The sequence below is a fragment of the Chiloscyllium plagiosum genome, chromosome 3 (assembly GCF_004010195.1).
Source record: "Chiloscyllium plagiosum isolate BGI_BamShark_2017 chromosome 3, ASM401019v2, whole genome shotgun sequence".
Classification (NCBI taxonomy): domain Eukaryota; kingdom Metazoa; phylum Chordata; class Chondrichthyes; order Orectolobiformes; family Hemiscylliidae; genus Chiloscyllium; species Chiloscyllium plagiosum.
In genome coordinates, this window is record NC_057712.1 from 123,851,512 (window position 1) to 123,877,306 (window position 25,795).

The following is a 25,795-nucleotide window of genomic DNA, read 5'->3' on the forward strand; positions in this document are numbered from 1 at the left end:
AACGTTGAATCTCCTGCACCTCGGATGCTGCCTGACCTGCTGTGCTTTTCCAGCACTACACTCTCGACTCTGATCTCCAGCATCTGCAGACCTCACTTTCTCCCAGATATACACACACACACACAGAGACAAACTTGGAGAGACACACACACATATACACACAGACACACATATATACATACACACGCATCACACATAGACATACAGGGAGAGACACACACGGACATACACACACACATACATAAACCCACACATATACATATACACATGCACACCTGCACACACTTGAATACATCCACACAGAGACACAGACACACACATGCACAGACACATACATGGAGGCACAGACACACCCACACTTACGTAAGCTGTGGAGTCAGATAGTTAAAATTCAATGCAACAAACGGGTGACAGTGAATTAGCCTGTCTCACACTATTTAACGTTTTTGAATTTGAGAGAACCACAATTCTGTGAAAGTTGAAAAGGACCACCATCGTCCTTTCTGAACCATCATAACAGTCAAAGGTGTCTCTTGTGGAGCCCAACATTATAATTGGGTTCTGACAGGAGACAGAAGTGTGGGAAGAGATTTGGGAAATTTTGGAAAGCTGGAGCAAGGGTTTGATTTTTGTCCTTCCAGCACTGTCTGATCTTTAAGGTGCAGAAAAGACATTCAGATGAATAGAGAGTCAGGTGGCAAATTCTGCTGAGGAATTCTGCAAATGCATTCACAGAACTGGCAGAGCCATGATAGCTGGGTGCACGTGGAAAACATTTCACTTACTGCAGCCATGGAGTTGATACGATCAATGTAGTAGTCAGGCCAGCTGGTGGCCTGTTTATTAGGGTCATCTTGTTCCTGAAAAGAAAGGAGTGATATTCCATTAAAATTAATATCACAACCTATTTCCAACTCACCAACACAAGATGCAGCATTGTGTGGCCGAGCATTGTACAGAGTGATATAGTACAGCTGAGTATCCCTCGACAGTGCATAAAATCAGAAATGACTTCAGCCCAGAAGGTAGCCATTTGGCCCATCGCATCTATACTCATTCTCTGCAACAGCAAATCACTCACTGCCACTAGCCCTCTTCCCCACGGCCTATAGCTTTTCCTTTGCGGATACTAATCTGATCCGTATTGAATGTCATAATCAAATCCGCCTCCAAATGGAAGGATGTGAGTCGGCCCATTATATCTGTGCTAGCCCTTTTCAAGAGTGATTCAATCATCAGATGCTTATCCAATTCTCTGATGAATCTGTATCAACCACCCTTTAAGACAGTGCATTCCAAATCTCAGCACTCAATGCATAAAAGAAACAACCTTTCCTCAGGTCATCTCTGTGTTTTGACAGTCACACTAAATTTGTGTCCTATCAAAGCACTTCATGATTCTGACACCTCTGTTAAATCTCTTCTTGATCCTCTCTGCCTTAATAAGGACAACCCTGACTTCTCTGATTGATCCACGTGATGGTAATCCCTAACTCAGAAATAAACCATTCTTGGAAATCCGTTGTGAACCCTGTCCAGAGCTTTCATACATCCTTTCAGCACTGGACACTACTCCCCAGTTTTGGTGAAGCCAGTGTCTTTAAAAAAAATTAAAAACAGAGAGTGCCTGCAGAAAGGCCTGGTAGCATCTGCAGAGAGGGAGAAACAGTTAACATTTCAAATTTGACATGACTTCTTCAGAACTAATATTCTTAGCCCACCTCCTTGAGTTTGACTCTACACCTTTACTTAAAGAGCTGAGGATTCCTAATGCTCTACTCATGGACTGGTTCACCTGTCCCTCCAGTTTCAACAATTGGTCCACTCCCAGGTCTATCCACCTGCACTCCTTTCAATCATTTCACACATATTAGTTCTTTTCGTTCCCCAAAACAAACTTTACTGCTTCACACTTTCCCATGTTGAATTTCATCCCCTATATGATTCCTGAGCTATATCATTATTCCTCTCAAACACTAGCCTGGTTCAAATATTGAAGAACGGTGTCAACAATACGATGAATATGGTACAACCCAGCACGTTGTGGTCTGGCACAACATGGTACAGTTTTGTCGAGTGCAACATTGCAGAGCACAGCACAGTGCAGTGCTGCTGAGGTTGACACACCACAGTGGTACATAGGATTCTGGAAAATGTAGGGCAATATGGCGGCGATTCCAGCCTTGGGTGACTGTCTGCCTGCGTGTAGTTTACATGTTCTCCCTGTGTCTGCGTGGATTTCCTCCAGGTGTCCTCCCACTGTCCAAAAACATGCACGCTGGGTGGATCATTCCCTAGGAAATGCAGGGTTACAGGACTAGGGTGGGATACTCTTTGAATGGTCGGTGTGGACAAAATGGGCCGAATGGCCTGCCTCCACACCATAGGGATGCCATGAAGAGCTTCCCATGTCCATTCTACTTCAAAATAAGTTCACGGGCTCAACCATCAGGAAAATATATGTCCTTGCTACATTCTAGGGTTCAGCAATTAATTAGTACCCTGGACTTGAAGAGGTTTAACAAGTTTATACCTTGAGTTTTCCTTCTCACACTGGATTGCAGGTCCCCCCACTGAAATGGCCGTTATCCATGCACACGTCTAGCTATTCTACTGGAGTCACCAATGCCTTCGGATGGTGCTGTCTACATATAGCATTCCCAGGAAATATAAATGGATGGCACTTAGGAAGGGGAAGCTGGGCTGATCCTTTTCCTACCATAACTCAAGGACAGATTATAGTACTCAACACCTTTAGTGCAGAATTAGTGCAGAGCCCTTATTGCCTGGTCTGGCTGTGTGGTACACTGCAGGGGGCCATTTGCTCGCTGACATTCACACAACTTTGGAGAAAAGGAAACCGAACGATGCAGCAGGAAGCACAGGAGAGCCCTTCACTCAATTCCTTGCTACTCCTGGGCTCCAGCTGTGTGTAAAATAGCTTCTGAGAGTGTTTTTTCAATTTAATTCATGAGATGAAAAACTGCTGAGATGTGCATGGCATTATAAAGACAAGTATTTTGGAAGGTTAATGTCAAAGATCTGCAAACGATGGACTGCAATATAGGCTTGGGGCAGCCCAAGCGAACATTTAAAAGGCATCTGAATGGGTAGATGAATAGGAAGGGTTTAGAGGGATATGGGCCAAGTGCTGGCAAATGGGATTGGATTAGGTTGGGATATCTGGTCGGCATGGACGAGTAGGATCAAAGGGTCTGTTTTCGTGCTGTATATCTCTATGACTCTACTAAAACCCACCTCCATGTCTTTGAGGCTCCCAAACTCTACTGTTCATTGTACAGGACCAGCCTCCCACTTTGCCACTCTCCGCAAACTTCAGCTCATTCAAACCTCTGCCGCCCCCTTCCTGCCTCTCGATCTTTAAGGGGTAAATACCAGAGATGGGGCTTCTAGGCAGCTGAAGGCGTGTGGAGGACCGATTAAAAAAAAAACTTGAGGGGGAGGCCGGAATGGGAAAGCATAGGGAACCTGGAAAACTGGAGATGTTTCCAGGTCGAGGGGAGTGCAAGGCCTGAAGGGAGGTGAAAGGAAAAAGGTGATATTTTTAAAATGAGGATGTTGCTGAAGAACCAGTGTTGGTTCAGTTAGAATGAGAAAGATGGGAAAGTTCAATGAGTGCAGGATAGTGGAACTTGGCATGAGTCAGGGTATGGCAGCAGTGTTTTGGATGTGTTTACGGAAAGTGTAAGGTGGGAGATGATTGATATAACACAGACTAGGATAGTAATAAAGGATGGAAGTGCCCTTGGGTGAAATTGATTTTACTGGCCCTGATTTTGCAGAGTTGGGATATTTTGTCGCTCAGCAAGCCCAACCCTCGGGGAACCTTGTTCAAATGGGACAGGGGCTTGTGTCTATGGTACTCCGTGAGTCTATTGGGTGACTCAGAGAGCAGTGTCAGAGGAGGGCTGAGTGGACGTCTGCTTTTGTCTGGCACTTTGCCCAGAACATTAAAAACAGAAGAAAACCATGCCAGGTAATCTTCCCTTCTCCCTTCTCAAACCTCCTCCCCATAATTCCCCAGGCCCAAACCATTTCAACCTCATTCATCCTCCATGACTGACCATACCTTCTGTGCCAAACTGTAATCTCCACCTACCACCCAGGCCCTCAATACACCCCTCACTAACCTACACTCCTCCTCCTACTCCCCATAGGCCCTTATATCCTCCATACCCACCTATGCACCTCTACCTAATCCCTGTACTGCCACCTATAAAGTTTAGTATTTCGAGTGCTTAATCCATTATAAAAATAAACACTTTATTCATTGTTTAATCTCTTGTACAAATAAACACTTTACTCAAATTCTTAATCTCTTGTTACAAAAGGCATTGGAATTTATAGTCCCACTTCAAAGAGTCTGTAACTACTCAGAGCTGCCAGTTAAACTATGAAATGGCAGGTAACCCATTGTAACCACAGACAGCAGCACTATTTCAGCAATAATAACTCTCAGGCTTACATCAACAGACAGAGTGAAATCTCAAACAATGATTGATTGCAGGGCAATTATTATTTCAAATATTTAAAGGGCAGGAGTTTTAAATGCCCCGAGAGATTCAAAGTTACTTTTGCAGTTGGTTTTGAAAGTTGATTTTGGCAGCTGGTTTTAATAAATGCTTTTGAAAACTCTTTTTTGACAGTCCCAATAATTTTACCCTCCTTCGCCCACAATCAGGTCTACTTTTAGCAATGCTAAAGGGCATGTCACGTCTCCAAAAGGACTTTCACCGGAGATCACATCAGAGGGGATACCTTTGTGCTTTGTAAGGATACCCTCCCCATCAAAGTAACTCTGCAAAATGGGGGTCTGCTCCTCCCAGGTGTCATCTGCATACATCAACTTTCCCAATCCCAATCAAAGGTCAGGCATGACTTGGGGGAGGTGGGGTAGTTGTTGTTTAATTTGAGCAGCTGCATCTGTGAGTCATGATTGTGCAATTTGGAAAGTGGCCCATTCCCTCTCTTCCACTTTCAACCCCGCAAAAATGATAGGGGCTCTCCATTATTCCAAAAACTCAAGTTGACCTTTCAGGGAGCATTGTGTGGAATACTAACCCTGATCCTGATCCTCTCTCATAGCTATGGGTCTGTGACATTTGGAAGAGGTTCCGAGAAAGCTGACAAAATTACTCCTTGCTGCAGAGTACTTTTGCTCCCCAGGTCGAAGATGGCTCAACCCGCCTGGGAGAGTGTAGATTCAGAGACAGGTTGATTGAGATCCACAAAATAATGAAGGGACCAGATGTTGTGCACACTGGCAAGTTATTTCAATGACTTTGGCTTTGCAGAACTAAAGGTCAAGCACATGAGGGAAGAAATCATTTAAACGCACTGCTTCGCTCAGAGAACAGCAGACACACAATGGAACAGACTGTTTACTTGGGCAATCGATGCTGATACGCTACATATCATCACTGGATAGCGGGACTGATCCTTGGCTGGAAAAGAAATTGCCTGTAGCAGTCCAAGTACAATTAATATAAATTGTGGTCAATGTGGTCAGGTCTCCATTCCTAGCGGGGAAGGGTGCCTGAATTATTTAGCCCCCTTAATTGGAACTAAACTGTCAGTGGGGTTGACTCACCAGTCAACACAGATGCCAAATATCCAGAGACAGTTTGAGAAGGTGCTCACAGAGCATGGAACTGGGACATAAATATCGAGCACAATTCAGTCCTGGTATAAGTCCAAGTGTATTGGCATCAGGCAGGGTGACTGGACTGAAATTAAACGTCAGGGTTCCCATTCCCTGTTCGGTTAAAACTCTCTAACTCCAAGTGGGAAGTAACGCTTCCCCTAGTTGAACAGCCAAGCTCACTGCATTGGCTAACCCGTGTCGAAAGGTTTGGATACATGAAGTCTCAGTTCTCTGCAGTAAATGCAAGGTAGTGCATTTTGGTGAGTCAAACCAGGGCAGAACTTACACAATCAATGGTAGGGACCTGAGAATGCTATAGAACAAAGAGGTCTATAGGTACAGGCTCATAGCTCCTTGAAAGTGGAGTCACAGGTAGACAAGGTGGTGAAGAAAGCTTTTGACGAGTTTGCTTTCATCAGTCACAGCACTGAGTATAGTGGTTGGGACATCTTGTTGCAGCTGTACAAGACATTGGTGGGGCCACATTTGGAGTACTGTGTACAGCTCTAGTCACCCTTTGGTGGTACCACATTTAGAGTACCATGTACCCCAATACAAAGGATATTATTAATCCAGAAAAAGCACAGAGAAGATTTGCTAGGATGCTACCCTGGATTGGAAGGTTTGAGTTATCAGGAGATGTTGAAAAGGCTGGGGCTTTCAACCTGGAACATAGGAGACTGAGGGGTGACCTTACAGAGGTCTATAAAGTCATGAGAGGCGTAGATAAAGTAGATAGTCGACTGCTTTTCCCCATGTAGCGGAGTCTAAAACAAGAGGGTATGGGTTAAAGGTGAGAGGGCAGAGAAACAAAAGGGTCCAGAGGGGCAATATTTTCACACAGAGCATGGTGAGCATCTGGAACGAGCTGCCAGAGATAGTGGTGAAGGTGAGTACCATTTTGTCACTTAGGAAACATTTGGACAGATACATGAATGGGATAGGTATGGAGGGATATGAACCAAACGCAGGGAAATGGGATTCAATTAATTGTGAGAACTGGGCAGCATGAACAAGTTGGGCCAAAGGGTCTGTTTCCATGTTGTAAACCTCTATGACTCCGAGTTGAGTTGCAAGTGGTTTCCTGAGTGACACTGTGTAACTTTACTGCATGCAGTCCCCCAACCCACACAACACAATAAGCTCAAGGCTCCATTATGGAGCACTGCAGGCCTGGAGCAATCAGGCTGTCTCTTTGATTGTGACTATCAGTTCATTCCGATAAACCTCAGCTTTCAAATCGTTAGCAAGTGCTTTCCAGTAAACCCCTTTGCTGTGCTGTGTAACAGCCATCTGCAACACTTTCCCATAATTGTCTAATAAAGAAAAGGGACCCTGGTCATCGTTTTGAATGAAACGTGTCATACATTGTAAGGTTATTGGAATCACATGCTCCCACTGCACAGTTCAGCAACACATCACCATAACAGCAAACTTCAGCAAGACACTCAGCAAGATGGGGTCTTAAAATAATGCTGTTTGGGAGCACCTTGAACTGCAAGCCCCTCTGTCGCTCAATGTCTAATCCTCTCTATTCTGGCTCTGCAAGTTGTCAGTTCAACTCTCATAGAGTCAAACAGCACTGAAACAGACCCTTCAGTCCAACCAGTCAATGTCGAACATAATCCCAAACTAAACTAGACCCACCGACCTGCTCCTGGCCCATGTCCCTCCAAACCTTTCCTGTTCATGTATTTATCCAAACGTCTTTTTGATGCTCTGGTGTGCTGCATTGTTGGAAATGGTGTCTTTTTACAGGAAATGTCAAAGTTAGACCTTCTTTCTGGGCCTTGCAGTCAGATCCTCAGTACTACCTGAAGGAAAGCTGGGGGGTGGGGGGGTGGTGTTCTCCCTGCTGCGAGTTAGCCAATGAATATCCCTCAACCAATGTCGCTGAAATAGATTTGTTTTTATCCCCTGGTTTACTATGCACTAATTGGCTGCTGCATTGGCGACGTTGTAATGATGACACTTCAAACACTTCTCTGGCCTTAAGGCACTTTGGGATTTCAAAGTTGAATGAATCATCTGAAAGCTGACACTACTGACAGTGTAGTACTCCCTCAGTCCCACACTGGAGTCTCCACCTGGATGTTCAAATCACTGAAGTATTAATCAGTCCATTTCAGATTCACTGACTGGGCCAGGATTTATTGCTTATTCTTATTGCACTGAAGGCAGTTCTCATTGCTGTGGGTCTAGAGTCACATGTAGGCCAGACCACGGAAGAACAACAGATTGCCTTCCCTGAAGGGCATGAATGAACCACATCCGTTTTTATGATACTTGATAATGATTGCACGGTGGCTCAGTGGTCAGCACTACTGCCTTACAGCACGAGGGACCTGGGTTCAATTCTGGCCTCGGGTGACTGTGTGGAGTGTACACATTCTCCCTGTGTCTGTGTGGATTTCCTCCCATAGTCCACAGAAGTGCAGGCTGGGTGGATTGGCCATGGGAAATGCAGAGTTGTAGGGATAGTGTGGGATGGAAACTCTTCAGAGGGCTGGTGCAGACTTGATGGGTGGAATGGCCTCTTTCTGTGCTGTTGAGATTCTAAGATTAGGCTAGATTTTTACTCAATTCAAATCTCTTCATCTGCCATGATAGTATTTGAATCCTGTCCCCAGAAGTTTAGCTGAGGGATAAGCGAGTGGATTACTTTGGGATTATTAGTCCAATAACATTAACACTACATCAGCTCTTCCTGTAGAATCCTCTCCCTCAAAAGGTGGGAGTGGCGCCAGTAGTTGATGGTCAGCAATTCCGAATGTCCGGCTGGAGTCTCCTCAGGCTTCTGTTCCTTCTGTTATTTTTTTATTCAATTGTGGGACATAGGTGTCGCTAGCTGGGCCAGCATTTATTGCCTACCCCTAGTTGCCCCTCAAAAAGATGGTGGTGAGCTGCCTTCTTGAACCGCTACCGTCCATCTGCTGTGGGTTGATCCACAATGCGCCCTTCGGGAGAGAACTCCAGGGTTTTGATCCAGTGACAGTGAAGGAATGGGTGATGTATTTCCAAGTCAGGATGGGGAGCGACTTGAGGAGGATCTCGCAGGTGGTGGTGTTCCCATGTATCTGCTGCCCTTGTCCTTCCAGATGGGAATGGTCATGTGTTTGGAAGGTGCTATCTGAGGAGCTTAGGTGGATTAGAAGGAAGGTTGGGGAATAATAAAAGCATTTTTATTTCACCCAGAAGGCAACAGGGGTCTGGAACTCACTGCCTGAAAGAACAACCCATTTATAAAAGAAAAACAGTTGGAATGCAGTAATCCATAAGACACAGCACTAAGAACTGAAATGTGAGATTAGGCTGGAAAATTCTTATTTCGCCAGTACAGATATGATGGGCCGAATAGACTACTTCACTGCCAGCAATTTTCTAGTCACAATTCCGAAAGAGGTCATTTAGTAGCAGCACCAATAAAAGCAAACTTTATTTCTTAAATCAGGTTCGGGATGAGTCTCACTGCCAGGGATTCGGAGGAATGCGCAGCGTCAGATTGTGATAAAACCTGTAGATTTTAATTGCCATTGACACCGACTGAAAAGGGAGGAAATGAGGCAGTTTGACACCGCTGCTGAACAGATCCCCACCGCTCCGGTAACACATAGGCCAGACAGCTCGCTTTGCCCCAAACTCCAGTCACCATTTTGCACCTTGTCTGAGCTACTCCTGTCTAATTCCAACCAGTGTTTGGCCTGCAGTTTAATCGATGCAACACATTTCAGAGGAAGGATAGCCTGACAAAGGGGCTGTTTGACTGCACACGACCTAATCCTGAAAGTCTGACTGACAGCTCAAAATGGGACCTTGTGCCAACCCAAGCCCAGTCAGCTGCACTTTCATGTTTATTCAATAAAACACATATTCCCCCTCCCCACAGGAGAAAGCCCCTACAGATCCCAGGCCAGGAAAATTTAAATAAATATTAATGGAAGCATATTTAAATATATCTCCTGCCTATTTTATATCGTTACATTGGAGACGTTGGTTGGCTTCAATATTTAAACTACTCTTATTAAGAAAACACCTCTCTCAATCTTGGTCTGCTGTGCCAAGATTCTGAAATGGTTACAGATGTTGTGAGAGGCCTGTCATGTGGTGGCGTTCCTGTTTTGTGTCTTAGCGAGCGTGGCTGGCAATGTTTTATGAGCCCCATGTCGTTTCTTGTGTGTGTTAAACGGTTTCCCTATTTTTTTCCCAGCATGCCACCCGAAGGGGTGAGGAACGCCAATGACTGGAGAGGGAGCCGAATGCTCCTCACGACCGGGCAATGAGCAGGTCAAGAACGGCTCTGCTTGATGGATTAGCATGCCACCCTCTGCCAGTATGAGAAGTTGAAATAAGAACATGAGAACTAGGAGCAGGAGTAGGACGTCTGACCCTTCGAGCCTGCTCCACCACTCAATAAGATCATGGCTAATCTTTCTGTGGACTCAGCTCCACTTACCCGCCCCCTCACCATAACCCTTAATTCCCATACTGTTCAAAAAAACCTATCTATCTACACCTTTAAACACTCAACAGTGCAGCCTCCACTGCTTCACTGGGCGTGGAATTCCACAGATTCACAACACTTTGGGTGAAGAAGTTCCTTCTCAGCTCAGTCCAAAATCTGGTCCCCCTCGCTCTAGTTCCACCTGCCAGTGATAACAACCTCCCTGCTTCTATCTTACCTATTCCCTTCACAATTTTATATGTTTCCATAAGATCCCCCCTTGTTCTTCTAAATCCAATGAGTATAGTCCCAGTCTACTCAATCTCGCCTCATAAGCCAACCCTCTCAACTCCGGAATCAATCGAGTGAACCTCCTCTGCACCCCCTGCAGTGCCAGTACAGCCTTTCTCAGGTGAAGAGACCAAAACTGCACACAGTTTTGCCTGATCAGCACCAGTGTGAGAAGTGGAAATGTCAGAAGACTGTTCATTGTCTTGGCTCTCAAGCAGCCAAGCTTCGAGCGACATCGGAGCGAGGTCCTGACTGCTTTCTCTCAAGTGGCGTTTGATGAAAATTAAAGATACCACAAAAGGAATAACTTCATGCAGGATTGTGCAGGAGAAATGGCAAGAAACGAGGCCAGGAGATAGTGAGATGCTGGAGGGTCAGAGTTGATAAAGTGTGGCACTGGTCAGGCAACACAGCAGGTTAGGCAGCATCCGAGGAACAGGAGAGTTGATGCTTCGGGCAAGTCCCTTCATCAGAAAACAGGCCATCCAGCCTGCAATCCAGACCTCTAGCCTTGCTCCACTTTGAATCCCTACAGAGTAGAAGTATGCCATTTGGTCCACTGAGTCCATACTGGCCCTCCAAAGATCTTCCCACACAGACCCAGCCCTCTATTCCTGTAATCCCTCACTTTCCATGATGAATCCACCTAGCCTGCACACCATGGGCAATTTAGCACGGCCAATCCACCTAACCTGCACATCTTTGGACTGTGGATGGAAACCAGAGCACCCGGAGGAAACCACACAGACACAGGGCGAACGTGCAAACTTCACACAGTCATCGAAGATTGGGATCAAACTTGGGCCCCTGGCACTGCGTGAGCCACCATGCCTCCTTTCTCCTTCCATGTTTCTGATGTTCAACTATTAATGTAACCCTAAACTCTCTCATTTTTAGAAACATTTGTTCAGAAAATGTGGGCCTTGCAGACTAGGCCTGTCTCTAGTTGCCCTTCAGAAGGTGGTGGTGAGCTGCCTTCTTGAACCGCTGCAGTCCACCTGCTGTGGGTTGACCCACAATGCCATTATTAGGGGGAGAGTTCCAGGAATTAGACCCAGCAACAGAGAAGGAGCAGAAATAAATTTCCAAGTCAAAGCGGTGAACGGCTTGGAGGGGAACTTGCAGGTATGCTGTTCCCTCGTATCTGCTGCCCTTGTCTTTTGAGATGGCAGTAGTTGCGGGTTTGGAAGGTGCTGTAGATAGAGTCTTGGTGAGTTTCCACAGTGCATCGTATAGGTGGTACACTTTTGTGTGTTATGCTTGTCCAGCTTCTCCTTAACTACATCGACACATCTGCTTCAACCAAACCCTCGAGTAAATTATTCCTAAGTTATGGATGTGGACGTAGCAGTCTTTCTGATTTAGAATGCACTGCCAGAAGAGGTCGTGGAAGTCAGCACATTGGTGACATTTAAGAGGCATCTGGATGGTTACATGAATAGGGAGGGAATAGAGGAATATGAACCGAATAAGGGCAAAAGGTTTGTTTTTTTAGTTTAGTTAGGGCATGGCAATCGGCATAGGCTTGGAGGACCAAAGAGCCTGTTCCTGCGCTGTACTTCTGGTTTTTTTTGTTATAGATGGGGAGAATCAAATGCAAGCAAATAGAGCTTATAGTCATGGATCTTAGTCTTCCCAGCATTTGCCTGAAAAAATCCAACCAGAAACACTTTCCAGTCTCTTGCCCAAAATTCATCTGTAAACCAAAACACGAAACAAAATACAGCTGGAAAATTAGTCCATGGCTGGTTATGGGATGTCACTGCTGAATAATGGCTGCAATGGTTCCTCGAGAGCAACAGGCACCACACCTCAAAATGAATTCATCCTCTATAGCTTCTTGAGGCATCCCAACATGTAGGGAACTCCAGAGACCACGGTCTAGTCTTTTATTGACCTTTGGATGAAGGAATCTCTCTCTCTCCTCACTCCAAATGTTTAACTTGTGGCCCACATGGCTGTTCAAAGTATTTCACAGTGAACGAATTACCTCAATCAATTTTGCAGACCCTTGACATTTTGCACTGTTTGCAAGTAAATTGCTCACACCTTTAGCCATGCTCTATCCGCACCCTCCCCAAGAGGCAAGATGGCCACCTACCTGAGGGAGACAACTCAATGGAGTCACCTTGTGGCCAAATCCTGCAACTGTAATGTAACCACTGAAATAACCCAGAGGGAACTATTGGCTGGATTTTAGTGTTCTCTCAGGGAGGGGGGTGGGGGGTCGGAAGTGGGTTTGGAGGCACTGGATTGAACAGGAATGTGCCTGTTGGGAGGGCCCCATCACCTTCCTGTTTTGGCCTGATTCATTCCAAGATGGCAGACAGCCTGTGTGTCCTGGTGTCAATGGAGACCCTTTAGGTGGGGAATTAGTACCAATGGCAAACAGTGCAATCCCTCTGAAGGGCGCATGGACAGCAAGCACCGTCAAATTGTCCAAAGTTGTAAGGTACTACTGGGGAATACTCAGTTCCTGATCAAGGAGGCTGGCATCAGCGAGACAGGCCTCAAGAGAGCCAACCAATGGTCCTTGCAAGGTATGAACCCTTGCCCCAAACAGATACCATGAACTCCCACCAACCATCACCCATGCCACCGACCTCTTTCCCCCCCTCCCCCCCAACCCCTGTCATTCCTGTCCTGTCCATCTGGGATCCTGTGTCTCTGAAGGAGACGGAGGAACAGCGCTACCAGGGGAGCAGCGCTAACGGTCTGACAAGCTCATGGGCAAAACGTTTTCAGGGGGCTAGGATCCCCGTGGCCTTCAGGAAATTGATCCCAGCGAAGATTCTCCAGTTTTCTGCTCAAGTACCAGACTGGCATGTGATATGCCAAACCTCCTCCAAATAAAGGAGTGCGGAGCCCCTGTCAGCTCTCCAGCTTGTTGACAAGATCCCCATAGCCTGGATTACAATCCACACCCTGAACACTTTCCACCTATAAACAGCAAATGCTGAGACACAAATATGTGAGTAAGTTTAATTATAGCATGAATAAGATCTGTGGACAGAAAATGCTTGCACTAGGAAATATTTTCAATAAGATATAGATTATGGGGTAGGCATCTTAAAGGAACCATGTTATTTGTTTAATCCAAGCTAATTCTCTCATTGATGTCAACTCCAATGAGATTATTGGTGAGCATGAAGACTATTTTCCGTTGTGTTATGCTTTATGCTGTGAGCTCTTTGTGAACTGCCAAGAACTTTATTTCCCCCCCTATGTTACATCTGTCAACAACAAAAAATGAACAGCAAGAGGGCAATTATCAAAAGGAAAATCACTGCACGGTGATCCTATCTTGCCCCTTGTCTTCAGGGTGAATCATGTGAAGAACATTCACACAGGACTACTCTTACAGAATTCACTGAAAGGATTAACAGAATTCATATCACTAGATGCCAACACCAACTGTAAACATTACAACACATCAGGCCTTTGATGAAAGCAACCGGACACTGGAACCATCTTCCTGTCTCTTGGAAAAATTCCACGTGGTTACTGCCTCTTTACAGTGCTTCACTTTGCTAAGAAAATAGAAACTTTATCAAAGCTCTTACCAAAATCCAGACACACAACAATAATTGTCTCACCATTCTCCTTCCCTATACTTCATCAAAGAAAATCTCGTAAGCCAAATTTACTATGCCTTTATTAAGTTTGGCTTTCATTTAAAATCCATATCTTTCTCAGGGCCTATTAATTTTGTTCTATCTTAATATTTCTGCAAGTTTCCTACTGCTGTTAGACTAATTGGCTTGTAATTGCTACAGCCACAGACAGACTAACTGGTTATGCATATAGGAGCTGATGCATTACATTTAGACAAATGTAACGTGCTACATTTTGGAAGGAAGAATATACTTTAACTGGGAAGAGGCTAAATTCAATAGAGGAGCTGAAGTACCTTGGTATCTAGATATAATGGTAACTTAAAGTTGTTACCATAAATGATTTAAGCCATGAAAAGGTACAAAGAGTTATTTGTTTTTGCATTGGAGGTATTGGAAACAAAACCAAAGGGGTATCTGTGAACATACTTAAGACTTACAGGTGGCACAGTGGTTCAGTGATTAGCACTGCTGCCTCACAGCACCAGGGACCTGGGTTCGATTCCTCCTCGACTGACTGTCTGTGTGGAGTTTCTGGATTAGTGGTGCTGGAAGAGCACAGCAGTTCAGGCAGCATCCAAGGAGCAGCGAAATCGACGTTTCGGGCAAAAGCCCTTCATCAGGAACATTCTCCCTGTTTCCTCACACACACAAAGATGTGCAGGCCAGATGAATTAAGCATGCTAAATTGCCCATACTGTTAGGTGCATTAGTCAGGGGTAAATATAGAGTAAAGGAATGGGTCTGGGTGGGTTACTCTTCGGGGGGTCTGTGTGGACTTGTTGGGCCGCAGGGCCTGTTTCCGTATGTAGGGAATATAATCTAAACTCCAATGTGATTGCAGCAAGAGTCTATTGAGTTCAGGCTACCTTACAATGAAGAAAGGGAGGATTAAGAGGAGGTTAACGATTCTAACTGAGTAGATAATGGGAAACTTGTTTCCTCTTGTGGCAGGGTAATAGATGATAAAGAATTATTGTATTTTTTGAAGGAAAAATGAATCAGATGAAATTAGAATTTTATTTAGGCAATAAGTTCTGAAGATCTAAAATGCACTGCCTAAAATGGCAGCTGGTTAAATAAACTCTTTCAAAAAGGAAATGGATAAATACTTCAAGGGGGCTCCATCAAAAGAACAAGGGAATGGGACAAACTGGATAAGTCTTTCAAAACAGCAGCACCATCATGATGGACTGAATGGCCTGCTGTGCTGTATGATTCTCTGGTTGAATGAAAATGAAAAGTTGTGATGAGAGAGCTATGTGGTGAGAGAATTTTCCACCAATCATGGCCCTCAATCCTACAATCCTAGAATTGAAAACAACACTCCTCTTAAATCCCCGGACACCAGTCAGAACCTGAGTTTGGTATTTCAATGCTACATCATGACCCAGGCGAAACAGCACAGCAGAACAGTCAGTGTGAAGTCGATCCACTGTCAGGTCTTACCTGGAGGTATTTCACCACAAGCAGAAAAAACAGAACTCGTGGGAAAGTACGAGTACGGGTCGATGGACCAAGTGCTGGAAAGTGGAATAAGTGTAGATAGGTCAGTGCACACTCAATGGGCTGAAGGGCCTTTTCTGTGCTAGATGCCTTTATGAATCAGCCCATTACTAGTTCATTCTCGGAATGTGTACTCTGTTGGAGGGGCTAGCAATTAACACTGATTCATTGGGATTTTCAGGAGACCTTCTTAAACAGCCTCAATCCATTGATGTAGCATTTTGATGTAACTGGGTGTTTTTTTTAGGTCAACGCAGGGGGCAGTTAAGATCCATTCACATTGATTCTTAAGCAAAGGGGTATCAATGAACATATTTAAGGCTCCAATGTGACTGCAACAACAGTCTATCGAGTCACTGTTATCCCTACCTACGTTAGGTTGGTCGATTTTCTTCCCCGAAATACATTAGTGGATTGAGTGAATTTTTTAACAGAATCCATCAGCTTTATGATCACTTTTATTGGCACCAATCTTTTTTTAACTGAATTCTAAATTCTCAACTTGTCACAGCAGGATTCGAATTCAAATTCTTTGCATTATCTGTCCAGCAACACAAGCAGTGGGTTTGGAATCCCTGCTGGCCAAATCACTGCATGGGTGATAAAAAGACTAGGAACTCTAAGGTCGTCTCTTATCATCGTATGGACAAATTCAGAAGTAGCACCACATTAGGCAGTAATCCAATGGGTTTATTTGAAATCACAAGCTTTCTGTTGTCATCAGCATTTTAGGGACAGGACGTAGGCCATTCAGCCCATCAAGCCTACCCCACCGTTCAATACAATCGAGTCATACTCGCACTCTCCCATTAGAAAGCGGCAATTTTAACCTGAGGATTACCACAGCTCGGAGGAGGGACAGGGTCAAGGTCTCATTCATGGTCACACCTTTAGTGTCACTCTACATTGCAAACCAGCCACCCAGCCAATTAGATTACTTACAGTGTGGAAACAGGCCCTTCGGCCCAACAGGTCCACACCGACCCGCCGAAGCGTATACCACCCAGACCCATACTCCTACACTTACCCCTTCACCTAACACTACGGACAATTTAGCATGGTCAATTCACCTAACCTGCACATTTTTGGATTGTGGGAGGAAACCGGAGCACCCGGAGGAAACCCACACAGACACGGGGAGAATGTGCAAACTCCACACAGAGAGTCGCCTGAGGCGGGAATGGAACCCGGGTCTCTGGCGCTGTGAGGCAGCAGTGCTAACCACTGTGCCACCGTGCCGCCCACGGTATATGAAGTTAGGCGGACAGGCAGGTAGTACTGAGGAGATGGGGAGGCTGCTAAAAGATTTCAACAGTTTTGGAGAGTGGTCCAGGAAATGGCTGATGAAATTCAATATGAGCAAGTGCGAGGTCTTGCACTTTGGAAAAAAGCTAACCAACTCCAATACAGTCATGGCTGACAGAACACATCAATGTCTTTCACTCATCCCATTCCCACTGGTCATCAGAAATCGATGTTTCTCTACCTTAAACAGAGTCAAAGGCTGAGCCGACACAGCCCTTCCTTCACAAACCTCTGGAATCCTCCATAACCATGCTTCATTCAAGGTTGAAACACACCGCCTTAAATACTCCTTCTCCCTTTCCCCTGACTGCATTAATCACAGCTCAATGATACTGCTGTCACATACCTTCTTCTTACTGCAGTAAATTTGCCATTTCTTCTCCATGGGCAGTGCAAACATAGCATCTCGGTTCTTGTCAGTGAGGTCCAACTCATCCTGGAAATAAGGGCAGAAAAAGGAATCAGTCACCTCACCAATCTTCCGTCAGGCCCAATCCAACAGATTCCCCCCTCAACCTTACCCCCTCCCCACCCCCCCAACCAAGGCTTGCGATATTTTGTACAACAAACAAACAACAAGCTTTCAGAAACAATAAAAGAGAAACATTTTATTGTTAGTTCTTCCATCTGTAAAGTTCCTTCTGGGTTGCACAGAGTGGTGACTGGGAGATTAGTCGTTAATTTCTGGATTCTTCAACACAACTCAGGAAGAAATGAAAACTGCCACAGCACAAGTGCTCCTTAAAGGATTCCCCCAACCTTCTGCTGCTATCTTAGTGGTTCCCTGGATTGCTCGCAACAGCCTCCAGGAGAGTAATTATTGCTTGCTGGAGACTCCAGGGAATTTTGAATGGTGGGCACCTCGTTCCCATTGAAAGATTTTGCCTTGGCCTCAAGGGGGCGCAATCATGGTCTGCAGCAGTGTATATCAAGGGGTGCAGCTCTAACATGTGCCATGGCATAACCTCCAGAGTTTGTCCCAATTCCCCTCAATCTGAATCACTACCATTGTCAAGAGACGTTACCTTGTAGACATCAAGAAATACCTGTTAGAGAGGAAAGCCCATATTGAGGCTGGGGGTGGGGTCAGTTATTAGCAAACTCATGATAGATTTAAGCTTTGTCGTCATACCCACTACTGCCTGGTTTGAGACTTCACAGATACATTCCTGAGAAAAGTTCTGGCAACTTAGACAATCAACCATCAGACTGGGTAGAAATCTTGGAACTGAGATGGCAATTTACTTTTTTTTAAATTCATTCACGGGATGAGGGTGTTCCTGGCCAGGCTAACATTCATTGCCCTAATTGCCCATGTTGCTGTGGCATGCAGGCCAGACCAGGTAAGGATGTCAGTGAGCCAGATGGGTCTTCCAACAATGGATTCATGGTCATCATTAGACTCTTAATTCCAGATTTTACTGAGTTCAATTAACACCATCTGCCATGGAGGGATTCGAACCTGGGTCCCCAGAACATCTGGTGATAATGCCACTAGGCCACTGCCTCCCCTTATAACTTATACAACCATATACACTTACCTGGATATCTAACAATAGCATTTTTAATGCAGCAAAATCATCCAAGCTATTTCACAGCATCTTAGTCAGACACAACCGATTTCTGATGAAGGGCTTTTGCCCGAAATGTCGATTTTCCTGCTCCTCGGATGCTGCCCAACCTGCTGTGCTTTTGCAGCACCACTCTTTTGACACAAACTGATATTGATGTCAAGGAACAGGGTGGCTCAATGGCTCAGTGGTTAGCACTGCTGCCTCACAGCACCAGGGACCTGGGTTCAATTCCACCCTCAGGTGACCATCTGTGTGGAGTTTGCACATTCTCCCTGTGTCTATGTGCGTTTCCTTTGGGTGTTCTGGTTTCCTCCCACAATCACAAAGAAATGCAGGCTAGGAGGCCGGGCCATGTAAAATGCAGGGTTATGGGGATCATTTTGGGTGGAATGCTTTTCAGAGGGTTGGTATGGGCTGAATGGCCTGCATCCACACTGTAGGGGATTCTATGAGCTGGAAGAATGCCTTGAAGGTCCAGTTGAAGAGATGGGATTTAAGAAAGGTAGGGGGAATTGAGGAAAGGGAATTCCATCCCCGGCCAACCCAGTCCATTTTAGTCTTCAAGGGAAGATTCTGCAAAGCTACACCTTGCTGCACGGGGCAAATCAAGTTCCTGTGTATTTATTCCGGCCATCCTTGGATCCTTACATGGAGCAACATATTCATAAATAATCAACTTGGAAATTGGAACTGAGACAAAGCCAGAGAGTGATGGTTACATCCTCAGGACAACTGAAGTGTTGAGGAGTGATGGGTAGCTAAACTCTTTCAAACAGCCAAACATTGGCATGCAGGACAGAATGGCTTCCTCCTGCTCTTTAGAGACTGTACTGAGTTTGCTTGCTGTACTAACTTCACCTCTTGAGGAGAGAAACATTTAACTGTGTGCTAGCAGGATCAGGCAATTTTGGAACAGTGCCACAGTAAGACAATGAAAAATTAAGTCAACCTGATGTAGAGACTTCTAACCTCCACTTTCCTCAGTTCTTGCTGTGAAACAAACAGATGGGTTGACATGAACATGTTGAAGTGATGCGAATGTCCTGTCTGTGTGTGTGTGTGTGGTGGCCTGGCTATAATAATAGACATTCTCTCACTAGGTTTAATTAACCGATACTGTAGACCAAGGTTAGAATGGTGCTGGAAAAGCACAGCAGGTCAAGGCAGCATCTGAGGAGTAGGAAAATCGACGTTTTGGGCAAAAGCCCTTTGAGACATTGATTTTCCTGCTTCTCGGATTCTACCTGACCTGCTGTGCTTTTCCAGCACCACACTAACCTTTGACTCTAATCGCCAGCATCTGCAGTATCCACTTTTGCCTAGATACTGTAGACCAGATAAGCGTACTGTAAATGCACTGAAAGTTTCTTCTGTGTAAAACTAACCCCATGCTACCTGCAGGGAGGAGGCGTCAGCTGTGACACTCTGACCTCTTGGTCAAAAGATTATGGTCCAATTCCCACTTGAGAGATTGGACTGCATCATTTAATCTAGTCTGATAGTCCCGTGTCACATTGAGGAACTGCTGCATTGTCAGAGTTGTTGCTTTTCAGGTGAGGACTGACCTGTCCTCTCAGCCAAGTGTGATTGATCCGAAAGGCGATGGGCATGTTCTTACTGAGGCAACAGGTCTAGAAAGAGATTACAGCCATTCTTCCATATCCGCAAAGGTTCTGTTCTTGAGAACACCCTTGAATTATGAAAGTGTGGAGCTTGTTTAAAAATAAGTTAAGGTCTGAAGTCACATGACATCAGGTTATAGTCCACGTCACCTGACAAAGGGTCAGCGCTCCGAAAGTTTGTGATTTCAAATAAACCTGTTGGACTGTAACCTGGTGTTGTGAGATTTCTGACCTTGTCCACCCCAATCTAACACCGACAGCTCCACAGCAAAAATAGGTTAAAAATCGCAGATACATGTATTTTGTCCACAGATGCTGAATCTTGTTGTTAATTACGTTTTGGGGTGGATAGGCGAATCTGCGATTTGTGACTTCGCTATTACAGAGGATTTCCTTATTACCATTAACGCAATGCCTGTATATGAGAAACAAAAACAGAAATTGCTGGAAAATCTCAGCAGGTCTGGCAGCATCTGTGAAAAGAAATCAAGGTTAATGTTTCAGGTCCGGTGACCCTTCCTCAGAATAGGGCAAGGGTGACTGGACTTGAAACATTAACTTTGATTTCTCTGCACAGATGCTGCCAGACTGGCTAAGCTTTTCCAGAAATTTCTGTTTTTTGTTTCTAATTTACAGCATCTGCAGTTCTTATGGTTTTTATTTGGTCTGTATATGAGAGCCAGCTGTGTGTACACTGGGTAATCGGTCTTACAGCAGCAATGACACTTCAAATACACTACACTGGCTGCAAAGCACTTTGAGAAGGGAGGAGGTTGCCACATGAATGCAACTCTTTTGTTTCTCTGATATAATCAGAGCATAGCACGCAGGCCTGCAAAAATTATAGTGTGTGTGTCTTTTATATGTGTGTGTGTATGTGTGTCTGTTTTTCTGTGTGTGTCTTTGTGACTCTGTGTGTGAATGTATGTCTGTGTATCTGTCATGGTGTGTTGTCTTGTACATGGATGTCTGTATGTGGGTATGTGAATTTGTGTGTCTTGTACGTGGGTGGATGCATCTGTGTGCGTGTCCGTGTGAGAGTTTGCGATTGTGTGTGTCTTGTGTGTAGGTGGATGGGTGTGTGTGTCTGTGCTTGTGTGTTTGTAAATGTGTGTGTGCACACCTGTGAGCATGTGTCTTTGTGTGTCCCTCGGTAGTTTATACAAAGGAGAAAGCGAGGACTGCAGATGCTGGAGATCAGAGCTGAAAATATGTTGCTGGAAAAGCGCAGCAGGTCAGGCAGCATCCAAGGAACAGGAGAATTGACGTTTCGGGCATAAGCCCTTCTTTAGGAAACTTCCTGAAGAAGGGCTTATGCCTGAAACGTCGATTCTCCTAGTTTATACAAAGGGCTGCTCCTAGAGGCTTATCCAGCTCACTGTGGCTCAGCAGATCACTCTGTTACTTCAGTTGCAGAGGCTACAGCAGCAGATCCACATTCTGCTGCAGTACTGAGGGAGCTCCTCACTTCCTGAGGTAACATCTTTCTAAAGGCAGCTTAATGACAATGGTCTGTATTCCCTACCAAGGTTCTGTTTCTAAGATGAGTAGGTTATCTTATCAATGTTCACATTGTCATTTGTGGGATCTTGCTGTGCATCATGGCTGCCATGTTGCCACACACAACACTAACAGCTGCATTTCAGAATTACTTTGTGGCTATAATGTGTCTGGGGCCATTCTAGGTGTGTGAAAAGAGCTAAACAGATGTAAATTCCTTGAACCAATGAAAAATTACATCATGTAAGCACTATCTAGAAAAATGGCTGAAAGTGGGGTGCTGAACAAGCCGAGGGAATGGTAGGTGTTGGAGGAGAGGGAAGATGGAGGGAAGAGAAGGTCAATATAATACCGACTATTGGGAATCAGTCAGAGGAAAAGGCCACTCTCTCGGCTGGGGAAAGAGGAGAAACCGTAAGGAAATGTCCCACTCAACAAAGTTCTTTTGTGTTGGTGTGCGTGAGTGTGCATGTGTGTGTATATGTACTTGTGCGTGTGAATGTGTGCATGTGTGTTTATGGGTGTGCGTAAGTGTGTGTGTGTCTGTGTTTGTGTCTGTGTTTGTGAATGTGTGCTTGTGCATGTGTGTCTGTGTGTGTGTGAATGTGCACGCGTGTGTGTGTGTGAAAGACGAGCTCACACGGGTTATAAAATTTATGTGGCACGCCCTGATACCACATCACCGCAGTTTTACCAGCTTCGTCCCCAAAAGGGATGCCTCAACTATTTTCCCTGGGAACAGGATATGCCAGGGTCCATGTCAGCAATCACACAGTTATAATTTCCTGCCCAGGTCCCTAGATCCCCAACCCCGCCCCAATACCACTCAATTATTACCACTGTCACATGCTGCTTCCTCCATGTGGAGTTCGCTCATGCTTTCCCAATTGGGCCCATGCTTTTGTGCTTCCTGATATGATCACCTGACAGCATCCCAAAAGAGTGAACATCCCGTTGGCAAGAAAGCTTCTGGGATTGTTCAAAGAAGCAGACTCTTATATGAGTACTGCTGGGCAGCTACTGAACCTGTCTTCCCTATTTCAGATGTGCCCAGAGTCCTGTTACAGGAAAAATATTATTAAATTAGAGAGGTTCAGGAAAGGTTTACCTGGATGTTGCCAGGGATGGAGGCTCTGAGTTATAAGGAGAGGCTGAATAGGCTGGGACCTTTTTCATTGGAGCGTACTAGGTTGAGGGGTGACCTTAGAGAGGTTTGTAAAATCACGAGGGGTATAGAATGGTAGGTGCCGTTCCCTCGGGTGGCGGGGGGGAGATTTCAAGAATAGAGGGCATATTTATAAGGGGAGAGGACATGAGGGGCAAATGTCTTACACAGAGGATGGTTCGTGTGTGAAATGAGCTTCCAGAGGAAGGAGGAGGTGGATGTGGGTACGGTGACAACATTTAAAAGACATTTAGATTAGCACATGAATAAGAAGTGTTTGGAGAGATATGGGCCAAGCATGGGTAGGTGAGACTAGTTTAGTTTTGGGATTACGGTCGGCATGGACTGGTTAGTCCGAAGGGTCTGTTTCCGTGCTGTGTCACTCTATGACTCTCCCAGGCTACGTGTGGCAGGATAGCGCTGGTTTTTCCCTCCCCCTACACATCCACCTCCACCCCGGCATTTGGCTCGAAGCTTGAGGGGGAGAGCCTTGTCTTTAAGCGGAGGCACTTCGCAGTAAATTCAATAACTTTATTACCTGCTCCCATTTCTTGTCAGCTGCTGAGAATATTCCGTTCTTGTCATCTGTACATACCCCAGACACCTCTTCTGTTTCTTTACTCACCTTATTTCCACCCATTTTGCCTTCCTGCATCATCTCTTGTATTGATTAACCTCTCTCACCATCGTGGACCTACCTCTTTGTTCTTTTTCAAACTCTGCCATTCTCCCCTCTGCCTGTTTAACACAATTCCCACAGTCTCCAGACCCAGACCTGAAATGCTAACTCTGTCCAGGTCGTACCTCTTATCACCTCAGGACATCCCCAGTGGGCTTTCAAACCAGTGAGACGGGTTTGAGGGAACTGTTATAACTTTGGAAATGCGGTGGTTAATTTGTGTACAGCAAGCTCCCACAAACAGCGATGTGATGCTGGCCAAGGTATCAGTCTACAAAAATTATGTCATGTGATCTCTCAACAAAACAATCCAAGGCTTTAAACAAGAACATAGCAGGCTCAGAATTCTCAAACAGTAGCAATGAGCCAGAACAACCTCACACACAAGTATTCATCCAGACTGTGTAACTGAGGGTGCAGTGCTGGAAAAGCACAGCAGGTCAGGCAGCATCCGAGCAGCAGGAGAGTTGACGTTTCAGGCATAAACCCTTCATCAGGAGCTGAGGGCTTGGGAGTGAAGATTGAACTCGCCATTCCCTGACTATGCAACCCAACCAGCTGCTTCTGACATTTCAATAAAACTGCCGATGCTGGAATCCAAAGTAGACAGACAGGAGGGTGGAAGAACACAGCAAGTCAGGCAGCATCAGGAGACGGAGAAGTCAGTGTTTCAGGCTGAAATGTCACCTTCTGTACATCCTGATGCTGCCTGGTTTGCTGTGTACGTCCAGCCTCCTGCCTGTCTGCTCTGACTGTCAATAGCCAGGCAGAGAGCACTTCAAAGACTTTAAGTATTGGAGAGGTGGGGACCCTCAATCAGAGAGGAGGCAGGTCAAGTTGGTTAAAAATAGAACTATTGCTTAGGCCCCACGATGGGAATTGAGGATTAAACAGCAACTGCACAGCAGCGAGCAGTGCTGGCAGGGAGATGGACTACTGCATAGTAACACTACTGTTGGTGCACTGACAAGCCAACAGACTGGCTTAGACTGCTGTGCCTGGCTCAAAGTGAACAGGGGCTCAATTGTGCAGATTAAGTAGGAAACAGAATGGGCCACTTAAAGTCAGCAAGCAGCTTGCCAAAAACAGGGGAAGGTGCAGGATTAATCTGAAATGTTTAACTTTGTACAATTCGTTCTCCCCTTGAACACTGGGTTGCCCAGAACGAGGAATACAGCTGGAGTCGGTGACAAGGTGGGGGTGGGCACCGTCCTCTTGCTGAGCAGTTCATTTTATCCATTTTACCGCAGCACTGAGGGTGGGGAGGGGTGGGTTGAGAGGCAATAGCGACTGAGAAACGTAACTGCTTTATTCAACAGCGCAGAGCTTCATCCACAAAGAGAAAAGCCACCCGATATCAACCTGAAGTGGTTTTCCCTCAGCCCACTCCTAAATGCGCTGGGTGGAATGGTGGGGTGGGGTTAAAGGTTGGGAATGAGTAATCGGGGACAGCAGTTGAGAACAGCTGGATGTCAAAATAACTTAAGAAGCAGTTGTAAATGGGTGTGCAGCAGGGTTAAAAATTGTCTAGAAGCAGGAGATCACAGGGTGCACTGGGTCTTGTCTGTTTAAGCCCATTTCGTGACTAAATCTAAGGGAAGTTTCAGACTGGCTGAAGACGAGGAAGGAAACTAAGGCCTAAGATGTGTTTGAGTTTTATATAGCTGTAACAGCCTGGTAATCAGGCATGCCCTTAAAACCACTGTATGTTGAGGCAGAATTGGGGACAGTTTTGAACTTAGGGTGCAAATGTCGACAACATACCCTGAAGACAACAAAAATCAAAACTGGGAGAGATATAAAGTCAGATATAAAGTACACTACATATAAAATAGGGATAGCATGGTGGCTCAGTGGGTAGCACTGCTGCCTCATAGCACCAGGGATCCAGATTTGATTCAAGCCTTGATGCAGGCAGTCAATACATGTAATATTTTGTAAATTCTACTTTTGAAATTGAACGAGTCTGGCTCAAGATTGAGATACAGCCAGACTCTAACCTCACACCTTCAATGCATTGTCTGAGCTGAGAAGTCACCTTTGGTTATAAAACCTTAAGTTATCTCAAGAAGATGATTTAAAAGAAGTTCTCGGATTTCATACCGATGAACTGAAACCTGCAACCCATTCTAAAAGATGAAAGACTGAACAACAATCCGGGTTTGTTCAATACATCATTTCAGTTGCATGACGCTGTAATCTTTTGCTATAAATTCTGTGTTTTATGGTCTTATTCTCCACAACCACCTAATTCAGGAGCAGCGCTCCGAAAGCCTGTGCTTCCAAATAAATCTGTTGGACTGGTGTTGTGTGATTTTTAACAAAGGTCAGGAAGTGTAACAAATCAAGCAGAGTCACCATGGTTTTGTGAAAGGGAAACTGTGTTTTTGTGTTTGAGGGTGCGATAAGCAGGGTGGATAAAGGGGAACCACT

At 45.3% G+C, this 25,795-nt stretch overlaps 1 protein-coding gene across 5 annotated transcripts in view; it reads right to left on the minus strand.

Moving 5' to 3' along the window:
* The window catches only part of daam2 (dishevelled associated activator of morphogenesis 2), a 326,991-nt gene that overhangs the window by 148,972 nt on the left and 152,224 nt on the right, over positions 1-25,795 (minus strand). For all 5 annotated transcript variants that reach the window (XM_043687248.1, XM_043687244.1, XM_043687246.1 and 2 more), the window contains exons 3-4: positions 17,169-17,258; positions 786-860 (exon numbers count right to left, since the gene is read on the minus strand). In XM_043687248.1, the coding sequence (XP_043543183.1) occupies positions 786-860; positions 17,169-17,258 (165 nt within the window). The remainder of the gene's footprint in view (positions 1-785; positions 861-17,168; positions 17,259-25,795) is intronic.